Source organism: Schistocerca gregaria, chromosome 8 (genome assembly GCF_023897955.1).
Source record: "Schistocerca gregaria isolate iqSchGreg1 chromosome 8, iqSchGreg1.2, whole genome shotgun sequence".
NCBI lineage: Eukaryota > Metazoa > Arthropoda > Insecta > Orthoptera > Acrididae > Schistocerca > Schistocerca gregaria.
The window spans coordinates 221,397,458-221,410,066 of record NC_064927.1 but is presented as its reverse complement, the minus strand read 5'-3'; the positions used below and the strand labels follow the sequence as shown (position 1 = coordinate 221,410,066).

The following is a 12,609-nucleotide window of genomic DNA, read 5'->3' as shown; positions in this document are numbered from 1 at the left end:
CGACAATATTATCTATGTGGTCCTTCCAACTGAAGTTGTTCGTAATTTTAACACCCAGGTACTTAGTTGAATTGGCAGCCTTGAGAATTGTACTATTTATCGAGTAATCGAATTCCAATGGATTTCTTTTGGAACTCATGTGGATCATCTCACACTTTTCGTTATTTAGCGTCAACTGCCACCTGACACACCATACAGCAATCTTTTCTAAATCGCTTTGCAACTGATACTGGTCTTCGGATGACCTTATTAGACGGTAAATTACAGCATCATCTGCGAACAATCTAAGAGATTGTCACCCAGGTCAAATATAGATCAGGAACAGCAGAGGTCCCAGAGCCTGTGGAACACCTGATATCACTTCAGTTTTACTCGATGATTTGCTGTCTATTACTACGAACTACATCCTTTCTGACAGGAAATCAAAAATCCAGTCGCACAACTGAGACAATACCCTATAGGCCCACAGCTTGATTAGAAGTCACTTGTGAGGCTTTCCGGAAATCTAGAAATACAGAATCAACTTGAGATCCCCTGTCGATAGCGGCCATTACTTCGTGCGAATAAAGAGCTAGCTGCGTTACACAAGAACAATGTTTTCTGAAACCATGCTGATTACGTATAAATAGATCATTCCCTTCGAGGTGATTCATAATGTTTGAATACAGTATATGCTCCAAAAACCTACTGCAAACTGACGTCAATGATATAGGTCTGTAGTTCGATGGACTACTCCTACTACCCTTCTTAAACACTGGTGCGACCTGCGCAGTTTTCCAATCTGCAACCGAGCGAGGTGGCACAGTGGTTAGCACACTGGACTCGCATTCGGGAGGACGACGGTTGAACCCCATCTCCAGCCATCCTGATTTAGGTTTTCTGTGATTTCCCTAAAACGTTTCAGGGAAATGCTGGGATGGTTCGTTTGAAAGGGCATGGCCGATTTTCCTTCTCAATCCTTCCCTAACCCGAGCTTTCGCTCCATCTCTAATGATCTCATTGTCGACGGGACGTTAAACATAACAACCACCATCCAATCTTCAGGTACAGATCTATCGGTGAGCGAGCTGTTGTATATGTTTGCTAAGTAGCGTAATCTGAAAGGAACCTAATCGGTATACAATCTGGACCTGAAGACTTGCCCGTATCAAGTGGTTTGAGTTGCTTCGCAACCCCTAAGGTATCTACTTCTAAGAAACTCATACTAGCAGCTGTTCGTGCATCAAATTCTGGAATATTCCATTCATCTTCCCTGGTGAAGGAATTTCAGAAAATTGGGTTAATAACTCCGCTTTAGAGGCACAGTCATCAGTAACAGTACCATCGGCACTGCGCAGCGAAGGTATTGACTGCGTCTTTCCGCTTGTGTACTTCACATACAACCAGAATTTCTTCGGATTTGCTACCAAATTTCGAGACAATGTTTCGTTGTGGAACCTATTAAAGGCATCTTGCATTGAAGTCGGTGCCAAATTTCGTGCATCTGTAAATTTTAGCCAATCTTCAGGATTTCGCGTTCTCCTGAACTTCGCATGCCTTATCCGTTGCCTCTACAACAGCATTCTGACCTGTTTTGTGTACCATGGGGGATCAGGTCAATCTCTTACCAATTTGTGAGGTATGAATCTCTCAATTGCTGTTGCTACTATATCTTTGAATTTGAGCCACATCTCATCTACATTTGCATAGTCAGTTCGGAAGGAATGGAGATTGCCTCTTAGGAAGGCTTCTAGTGACAATTTATCCTCTTTTTTAAATAAAATTATTTTGCATTTGTTTCTGGTGGATTTGGAAGAAACAGTATGGAGCCTAGCTATAACGACCTTGTGATCACTAATCCCTGTATCAGTCATGATGCTCTCTATTAGCTCCGGATTGTTTGTGGCTAAGAGGTCAGGTGTGTTTTTGCAACCATTTACAATTCGCATGGGTTTGTGGACCAACTGCTCGAAATAATTTTCGGAGAAAGCATTTAGGACAATCTCAGAAGATGTTTTCTGCCTACCACTGGTTTTGAACAAGTATTTTTGTCAACATATCAAGGGAAGGTTGAAGTCACCACCAACTATAACCGTATGAGTGGGGTATTTATTTGTTACAAGACTCAAATTTTCTCTGAACTGTTCAGCAACTAAATCATCAGAGTCTGGGGGTCGGTAGAAGGAGCCAATTATTAACTTCGTTCATTATGGTAACATTTTGTGAGTATGACACTGTTCTAGTGTTGGTCTCACACTTGCTGGTGAACTAGAAGATCAGCGATCTGTGGCCATGGATGATGAAGTCCAGTGTCCAGTACTGAAGTCAGCACAGCAACCAGCATTAATGGATAATCCAGAGGTCTACCAACAAGACTGGTCCAGGGCAGAAGCTACCCTGAAACTCAAGCGTTGCATGAGTCTCATGGCCTACCATACTGGCAGGCCAGGTTCAGCATTCAGCATGACATCACAGTATTCAACATTGTGGTCCCCCTGATGGAAGAATGCAGGCAATGATTTGGGAGGGATTGAGTACTCCATGAAAAGGTGTGTGAATCAAACAAACATATTACAGTCACTGCTATCTCCAAGCATGTCTACTGGTGAAGTGTGCCTACCTTGCCAATGAGCAGCAAACCACTGCACCGATGCAGCATCCTGGGTAGCCTTGAGTCCACTGTTTGATTCAGCAGATTTCTCTCTGAATTATGTAGCCAGTAGCGGTCGTAAAAGATGTGGCAATGATCTGTATTTGAGTGATAAATGGAATAATCTTGAGTACTGCTTTATTGCCTCTAACACCACCACACAGGTCCTTGGTCTGCATCCTGACAAAACAGTAGTGGCTTCCAGCCTGCAGCTAGCGACCCCTACAAATTTGTGGTCAAAAGTTCTCCAGCCCATCACGAGTATGAGTTGGAGGGAAATGATCCAGTACACCAACATCAGGAACACTCACAGCAGCTAGCGACCCCTACAAATTTGTGGTCAAAAGTTCTCCAGCCCATCACGAGTATGAGTTGGAGGGAAATGATCCAGTACACCAACATCAGGAACACTCACAGAGGAAGAGTCAAAGAGAAGGCTTTGGTAGTTGTTCCCAAAAGAAAAAACTGTATTCTTTGCCACGTCCAAGTTAGTACTTAAAGACTTTGAAGTTACCATGTACAGACCGAGAGAACTGGCAGATTTATCGCACTTCAAAGGTAATAGTGACCAACGCTTTGCAAAACTTGTAATCTAACAGGACATAGTGCACAATGTGGTAGATTCATACCAGCAATATATACTACATGTAGAAAATACAGTCACTTGGCAGATGATTGTTCAGAGTGTCATTGGTTAATGATTAGGAATCTGAATTAGATGTTATTGTTTTATTTTTGCAACTGTGGCTATTGAGTTATTACTGGAAGCAATACTAGCTTAATTTGTGTACAAATGAGAAAGGTAAATTGCACAAGCATGGCACATATATGAACAGCTTACAAAGCAAGTACCCAAATTGTTAGAGGTTAATGAACAACAGAAAGCACTTAATGAGTAGCTGAGTCAGCAGTTACAAGCTTTATTGGCGGAACAGCAGGGACAGTCAGGACTGAACGAAGTTGAAACTGTGGTTAATGTTCCCCTTTCATCCATTGGTTCTTCAGCCACAAATCTAGTAACTCTCTTCTCTATGAAAACAACAGAGGATGTTAATATGTTTATAGATGTTGTATTAGCCCTGGTCACATTGAGTAGCTGTATAGATGAAACGTGCTTGCAGATGGCCTAGTTATCTATCATGAGTAAAGCAAAACCCTATATCTCATATCATGAACTGCTTAATAAGATACCCGCATTCAGTGAGTTAGCAGAGGGTTAGAGGTATAGAAGACAGAACAGTACATGTTTTTTAGAAAGAAATTGAATAGTGTAAAACACAAGGCGAATGAAGAAGTGGAATCATTTTCTGACAGAATATGGAAAATCGGTACACAGAGCTGACACACAAGCCAGATACAGATAGAGCTTTGCTTAAAGAAGCAGGAAACAGAGAATAGAGCATTGGACATGTTCCTCAGAGAGGTCCACCAGATTGTTCGCAGGCAAACAGCACTTTGCATTACTACGCATTTAGAAGAAGTGGATAATGCAACTGGGATGTTTACTGAACAGAAGATATTCAGGTCTGGTGAAGAATGTTGCTGTGGTGGTCTGCAGGGGCATTTAAAGGCACAGTGTGACCAGTCACAATGTTGCAATTGCTGACATTTCAGCAATAATGCTCAGAACTGTGAATTTAGAAAGCAGTGCAAGTACAATCCAAATAAAATCTAAACACCAACATCAATGTTTCTTCCATCAAGAAGCATTCCCAGTAAATCTCAGTACCATTAAAACATATGCAGAGATGGACTGTTGCTTGATAGCTTGGATAAATAAAAGGCAGTAGATGGTTTTAGCAGATACTGGGCACACATATCAATAGTGTGTCTGGACTTCATGAACAAGATGAGACTTAAAACACTGAAATAGAAATTGAACACAATAGGGAATAACAAAACATATTCACTGGGGACAGCACAGCTTAAATTTACGGTAGGAAACACATGGTTTCTAATGTAAATGGAAGTGTTGCCAACTCTGGAACACAGATTTTCCACAATATTCTGATAAGAATATCTGGTTAGGCGTCATGCTAAAATTGACCTTTAGCAACAAACAATTGACCTCAAGAGGAATTTGGTTCCAATGAGTGCAAAAGTTGTAAATGTTTCTGTGTCACAGGATACACCCACTGCTAAGGTGGCACCAACTTAACTAAGTGTGTATACATTACAAACTGTTCTGCATGATGATTAACTAAGATAATGACAGATGTTGATGTTTCACAACAAGCTTTATATTTAACAGAACCTCTATCAAGTAATCACATGCTGGATGAACAGCACTGTTTTATACGAAAATGCAGCACGTGCTAGGTAAATAAATGGCCAGGTTATGGTGCCAGTAAGCATGGACAATTCCTGAATGAATATAGGGATCGGTTGTAGCTACTCAACAGGTATTTAATTAAGAAGAAATTGATGGGTCAGACATAGTACATGAGGTCAAGCAAACTGTCAGCTCATCTGCGTTATGTAGCAAGGTTAGTCACTTAAAGAGTGACGATCGATCAGTTATGGAGGCATTGTTATTTCGGTATAGAGATTTGTTTAAATCAGATGGGCCTTTACCAGCCACACCCATAACACACTACTATTTTCCAATAGGTAGTCAAGCACAAGTGCACAGTAAACAGTTTAGGCTACCACCACATCTCCAGCAGTTAATAGAACAGTTCAGAGATCAACAGCTTAAAGAAGCCATATTAGAGCACAATGATGGTACTTTGTCAGCGAGTATAGTAAACATGCAAAAGAAGTCACCTGATGGAACAAGAAAAAAATAGATTCGCTTGTGTTATAGATTTTAGATGAATGTAAGTAACTGATGCATATCCAGTTCTTAATATCTGAAACTTTGGATAACCTGGGACAGCACAAACTTTTTTTCTATGATAGATTTAAGGAGTGAGTATCACAAGATTGAAGTATGTCCAGATGATATGCCAAAAACAGCTTTTACAACATCATCCAGTCACTACCAGTATTGCAGAGTGCCTTTTGGGTTAAAAAATGCAGATGCAGCATCTCAGCACTTCTTAGATGAAATCCTGCAAGGGTTAAAACTGAAGAAAATGCATCGTCTATTTCGATGATGTTTTTTCAAAAGATCTAGATGAACATGTAGAACACCTAGGTGCAGTATTGAATAGAATGAAAGCAGCTCACATCAAATTAAGGCATTGACAAATGTCATTTTGCCCAATCACAAGTTACTCACCTGGAGCATATTATTAGCCAAGAGGGAGTGAGAATGGATTCTTGTCTCCCATCAGCTGTATGCGTCAAAAAATCTCTACTGGTCATTTGTCTGTACTTGTGTTTAGTCTGTACCTGTTCTTATATGCTCTCGCCCCATGACCTAAAAACGGTTGTGATGTCACTCTGTAATCTAATAAATTGTAAATATCTAGTAATCGTATTTTTCATTGTCTTCCAAGTCACAACACAAATGGCAACAAGTCTGTTTCTCACATGTGTTCATCATTGCAGTTGTTTTCTCTCACCTCATTTGTCATATAATACAACTGCCAATGAGTCAAATTACAGTGTGCTCCACTACAGAACTTTCTTGTGCTTCAAAAGCAATGGTAGATTCCTTATGGCTGCCTTCAACAATTTCGTGGATACTTTGACAGTATGTGCTTCACTGTTCCTCGGTGTAGCATCACAGTGTTCCTCTGCCTGATGACTCTGCTGCAAATTGGCAAGCCTTTGCAGCGTGTTTATCATATTTCTGGTTTGGTAAGCTCCTACCTACAGCTCTGCCAACACTTCATTGTCTTTCAAGTAACAGACATGGACACTGGTAATGCCTTGTTTTTGTTATGGTCTCTTTTTCCAGGAATGGCCTCCCTCCTCTTGTTATGTTTGTTGCTCTCTTTTTCAGGACCTGGCCTCCCTTTCTTTATTCGTTGGTACCCTTTTTAGCACCCAGCATCTTTCTCTCTGTTGTTGTGTCAATAAGCACTCCATTTGGTACTGGCTTCAGTCATTCATCAATCACGTACCCATGTTACAGCCACTTTCCTTGAGTTTTTCTTCAGGCCATGATCTGCCTGCTCCATGCTCAGGGAAATATTCCTTCCCCTAACACCCAATGAAGATGTTTGTCAGTGTAACTCCATTCTTGACTGCTGAACTATTGTCTTGTCTCTCTCACTTTGTGCAACATGAGAGAGCACACCAGAGCACCTGTTGTGCTCTTCAACTTGCAACTATACACATGACTGGGCTCCCTATTCTTGGCACCAATCAAATGCCATCTAGTAAGCTACACAAACAGCATTTTTCTGTTCTTGGTTGCAGCCCGCCACAATCTACTTTCAGCACCACACACTGCTTTTCCTCACTTGGCTGGAACCTACACTGCCTTGGGACAAAATTCTTATTGCCTTTGCTGTACCTTCTTGGACACTTTTGGATGTTGGTCATTTGATGCCCTTTTCTTATGTTTTTAGCTGCCTATCTACCGCAGTATAGGTGACTCTCACAGCACTGTTATACATTTCTTCTGTTGAAGGCCTCCGTTGCACAGTGTTTCTTCATTTCATATCCTCTCATGACTTTGCTTCTGCAATGGCATCCATTGACATCACACTTCACTGTGGCAACACACTGCTAAAGGCTGCACCCACCCATTTTCCTGCCAGATGGCCCACCCGCATGTGGAGGATGGCTTCTACTCTGATGCAGGTGCCACCTGCACCTACATGGGCACCTCTTACCCTCTGAAAGTGCCTCCTGCAGCAATGTGGGTGCATTCCACACTGATCCAGGTGACTCAGCCAGTAGTATGTCCTTGTTACTATTCTATACTAACTAGTCTGTATGCATCAACAAGTCTGCACTCATCAGTCATCATTTGTCTGTACCTGTCTGCCTATAATCATCTGTAAACTGTATCTGTTTTGTATGCTGCCACTCTGTGACCTGAAACTGTTATGCTGTTGCTCCATGAGCTAATAAACTGCGGATTTCTTGTAACCATGTTTTTTAGTGTCACAACAGACAGAAGATGGCATGAATTAATAGTGCTGTAGTAGCATGTCAAAGTTAAATATGTTGTGTGGCTACAAAAATTGTTCTTATGCATTGATATGTGTGTCAAGAGGCAATCTGCTAAAAAATGTGAAGAGGCATAAAATTCAAAATTTTCAAAGTCCTAAATCTGGGCTACTAAGTTTGCTGATACACCAGAGACAGTCCTGGTTTAAAGGTATTTAATGACTAGTAACATACAAGAACTACAAGGAAGAATGGGAGGAGGAGGGTATAATGGACATTATTAAGCATTTCAAAAAAAGTGAATGATGAGCTTAAGAGAACATCTATTTCACATTCAACAATAATTTCCCATCATTGCCCAAACAGCCTTTACTAACAGCCCTCATGCACATTTCTTCTAGTGTTTTCGCACATTTCTGCAATTTTTATCCCATTTCTCTCTCATAAGAGTTGTCTTGCACACTTTCTTCGATGTTTCTATACATATCTGAAATACAATAGTAATACAATAGTCCCATATTAGTCTGATGCAATATTTGGCTTAACAACATGATTTTATAAGAACAGCAAAACCCAAAGAATAACCAATATTCCAGCAGTAATGGGGCAACATTGTGTACAGCAACAGCAGGCAGACAGTGTGGTGCAAGCCAGCACACAAGACACTGCAAGTCATGCCATGAAGTATACAGTGCCTGTTGTTGTTTCTGACTGCATTAGAGTTTAAAGGAAGTACTAATACATCCCAGGACAGTATCATTTTCAAGATATTTTCACAGAGCAGCCTGGTGGTGTTTCCATACACTAACATTATAGTATCTAATGTATTTTACTATACCTTGGGATTAAAAAGAATGAGTACCTGTATCATCCAGCAATTTTCAATCTTGTAAATATATATTTGTCACTTCTTCATTGTTCAACTTTCCCTATCTTGTGTGTCAACTCATGTCACACTGTGTGTTTGCTATTGTGATGCAGCCTTGCCACTCAGTTGCTGCTAGATTGCCGGTTAAAACACACTGTTAAGCTGAATATCACACTAGACTAATTTGAGACAGAGTTATCAATTAGGCACACAAAATTCCACTTTAAAATTTTTTAACAAAAAATAAACTTAACTCTTCTATGGACATTGAGTGTCACATGAAACACACAATGAGCGAGTTTGTTTGAGCTAACCCCACCTGCATATAGTAGAAATAAAATTGCAGCTATCTGCTGAACACTAGAGTAAGCGAATCTGATGCCTCTTAGAGGAAATACCCAAAATAAACTACATTCTCTGGCTTCCATAGTTACTAGATCTGAATATTATCAAGGCATTGTGGTCTGTATTGAAAAAGCAATTCAGGGTCTGTTATTCATCTCCAGCATCACTGGAAGAAATGGAATAGCTTTTTTCTGAAGAATGATGTGTAATCCAGTAGCATACCATTTAGACTGCATATGTATTTTCCTCCAGAATGATTCAGACTATTTTAGATACCAATGCTATCTATAAACAATATTCTCATTTTGTTAAGACTAATTTGATCAATCCCTGTAAATAATTTCAGTTTTGTTTATGGGATCCTTGGATGTAAATAACCATCCACATCAGGATAGATATTTATTATAGTTTGTTGCTTTTTTGTTTGTGCTGTCTTAGAGTGCTTTGATATGAAGTATAACATGATTGATGATTGTGTTGTGGAATACCCTATAGATATTTTAAATATTCTGGCTGCAGATGTCAATAGATAATACAGATCATACATTTTATTGTCATGTTAGCAATGACTTCTTCTCCTTTCTATACATTTCCCTTCTGTTCAAAGCAAATGATCATGTTGTCATGCCACATAAATCAAAACTGAAGTACAGAATGAGAACTTGTGTTAGTTATTAAAACTCATCCAAGAAGAATAATTACTATGAAAGGAAACAAAAAAATATAATTATGAAAGTAATTTATAGATACATTAAGCACTATTACAAGGTGATGTTTCAAAGTGAAAACTCATAGAAAAGTGTAATAAATGCATTTGTGCTTCTTAAAACAGTTCAGGCACCTGTGATATCAGCAGAACTGCTTTAAGGCACAAGTGACACAAGCAGATATATGGGGCATCAGACTGCCCAATTTGATAGATCTATTGTGTGTCAAAATGTTCTCCAACTGGCCCTAGGTTTCATCTATCTAAAGTAATTAAACACGAAATTGTCTTTGACGATATTTATGTTACTGTACAGATCAGTTCTTCATGGAATAGTATAGTCAATGAGACAAAATTAAGAAAAACATTTTAAAATGATGTCATAGTTGCTTTTAGCTGTTACTGTTTTTATTTTACTATTGCAATTTCAGCATTTGTTCAAATTTCAAGCATAGGTTTTTTAAGATACAAGATGATGTTGTTATCTCTGCCCAACATCAAACTGCTTTCACAAATCTTATTCTTGGAAATAGCACAAATGTCGAAACTGCAATAGCAAAATAAAAACAGTAGCAGCTAAAAGCAAATGTGACATAATTTTAAAAATTTGCTGAAGCTGTGGATTCATATTACAAGAAAGTAATAAAAAATTGCTCTAGTTTCTCTAAAATGATTAGAGACTGAGTGAACACTATGAGACAAAGTGAAAACTATGAGACAAAGTGGAAGCTACAGGTGCATACCTGGAATAATAGTATGCCCCTGATTCCCTGCTTCAGGGAAGCAGAATTCACTTCCTGGCAGAATCCCTCGCTGTATATTTACTCTCAGAACTTGTTCCTGTGCTTCTGTAGTAATCTGGTCCTCTTGAAGTACAAGTCTGGTCATTTTCAGTTTCTTTATTCCCCCATGGAATACCTGTTCCAAGATGACAATGAACAAGACCATGAATTACCTTTATGCTTCCCACAAAAGTGTGATACACATTTGTGGCATATTCATTTAATTCAATAATTTCTTATGTTCCATAGATTTCATCATGTAAGAGAACTTTGAGGGATGCTGAACAAGCTAAGATACACACAGAGAATGTAAAACTGGCATATTAGTAATTAAATATTCATCAAGTGGTATAACTATTTGTACTTACTCAGTCCAAAGTTAACACAGTAAACGTACCAGCAACAGCAATACCCTGGGGGCAGAGGAGGGGTAGCTCCTGTTTCCTCACATGTATAAAATAGCCAGTGTTTATATGTTATTGTTAGCTTAGCATCTTAATGATCACCTTAATATCTACTATTTTTGGGAAATTGTGATATAAACATGCTAAAAACTGTTTATCACAGGCTTGCCCACTCAATAATAACATGTGGGATCCGTTTCTTGGAGATTACTCACAAAAACCTTTGATAATGCAAAAAATAAGATTAAAAATAATGAAGAGAGTACCAAAATAATCTTCCACAAACCCATTTTCAAAGAGTTAATATACTGCCAGTAGTTTCTTTTGTCAAAAAGAAAGCCCCTGAATCTCTTTACAACAAATGGAAATATCTATAGCCATGTCACAAGAACAAAAGCTAACATTCATCTGGCGAGACAAAGATTAAGTAGAAGTCATAATAGGGCGAGAAATATGGGCAGCCTACTTTGCAGCAAACAACCCATATCAATTAGAAACAAAGGAAATATCTTCAGGAAGAAAGTGAAGGATTTACTAATTTACCATAATTCTTATTCTGTTGATGAGTACCTGAAGGCAAACTTACATTAAATACTTGACCTTGTTCCTTACCTCCCATTACTCAACAGTTTTTACAATTACTTTTATGCTTGCCTAAACAGTCCACAGGTGTATTGCTGGTCCATAGTGTAAAATGGGCACAATATTTCGGTGATCAGACATGTCACCATTGTCAGGTGCACTGACGAACTGAGCTGCTGAGGGTGGGCAGCCATCTTAAATCCCCTCCCCTTGTGAGGCTTTCTCTCTGCAGTCCGCACCCGTGTGTCAGCAGTCAGTGAAACGCTGCATCAGCATCTGCAATGGCGTCAGTGTAATTGCCTGATCTGCCCTAGTTGCCCCTTCGTTTCCTTTGCTGAGCATCTTTTTAATTAAATGCTGGTTCCCGTGCTCTGCTGAGGTTGTAGCCGCAGTCTCGGTTGATGAATCTGTCTTTGGTATGAATTTCAATAGCCTCTCTAAAGACACTGTCCCAGTATTTAGATGTCTGCGCCAGGACCCTGGTATGTTGGTAGTCCATTTCATGATTTTCGGACAAACAGTGCTCTGCGACTGCTGACTTTTGGGGTACCCAAGTTGAGCGTGCCTCTGATGTTCTCAGCAATGATGTTTAATGGTGCACACTGTCTGTCCAATATTAGTCTTCCCACACTGACATGGAATCTGGACTTCCACAAACCGAGATCATCTTTGACACTTCCCGATAATGCTTGCATTTTATTTGGCGGTCAAAAGGCAGTTCATACTCGATGTTTCCTCAATATTGATCCTATTTTCCCTGACAGTGCACCAGTATATGGTATATAGGCAGTGGCTATCTCTTTCTCCATGACTTCCTCCGTCTCCACATGCTGTACTGTAGAGGTGAGGCGGAGAGCGCATCTGTTCTGCCATTCGGAGTACCCGTTTTTCCGGAGTACAGTTTTGAGATGTTCCAGCTCTTGGGGCAGACTCTCTGCGTCAGAGATGATGCGCACCCTGTGCACCAGTGTTTTTAGCACCCAATTCCTCTGTGCTGGATGGTGGCAGCTATCTGCTTGCAAATACAGGTTGGTGTGCATTTTCTTCCTGTATACCTCATGGCCCAAGAAGCCATTCACTCTTATTTTGACCATGTCGTCCAGGAATGGTAATCTTCCCTCTGCTTCAGAATCCAAAGAGAATTTGATGTTCAGTTGTACGGAGTTCAGGTGTGTAAGAAAGTCTAGGAGCTTGTCCCTTCCATGGGGCCAGATCACGAACATGTCATCCACATGATGTAGAAAACAAGTAGGCTTCCATTTGGACAATGCCAAAGCTTCCTC

At 39.9% G+C, this 12,609-nt stretch overlaps 1 protein-coding gene across 1 annotated transcript in view; it reads right to left on the bottom strand.

Moving 5' to 3' along the window:
* The window catches only part of LOC126285117 (dnaJ homolog subfamily B member 13-like), a 77,659-nt gene that overhangs the window by 27,288 nt on the left and 37,762 nt on the right, over nucleotides 1–12,609 (bottom strand). The window contains exon 5 of the mRNA XM_049984440.1: nucleotides 10,302–10,476. Within this exon, the coding sequence (XP_049840397.1) occupies nucleotides 10,302–10,476 (175 nt within the window). The remainder of the gene's footprint in view (nucleotides 1–10,301; nucleotides 10,477–12,609) is intronic.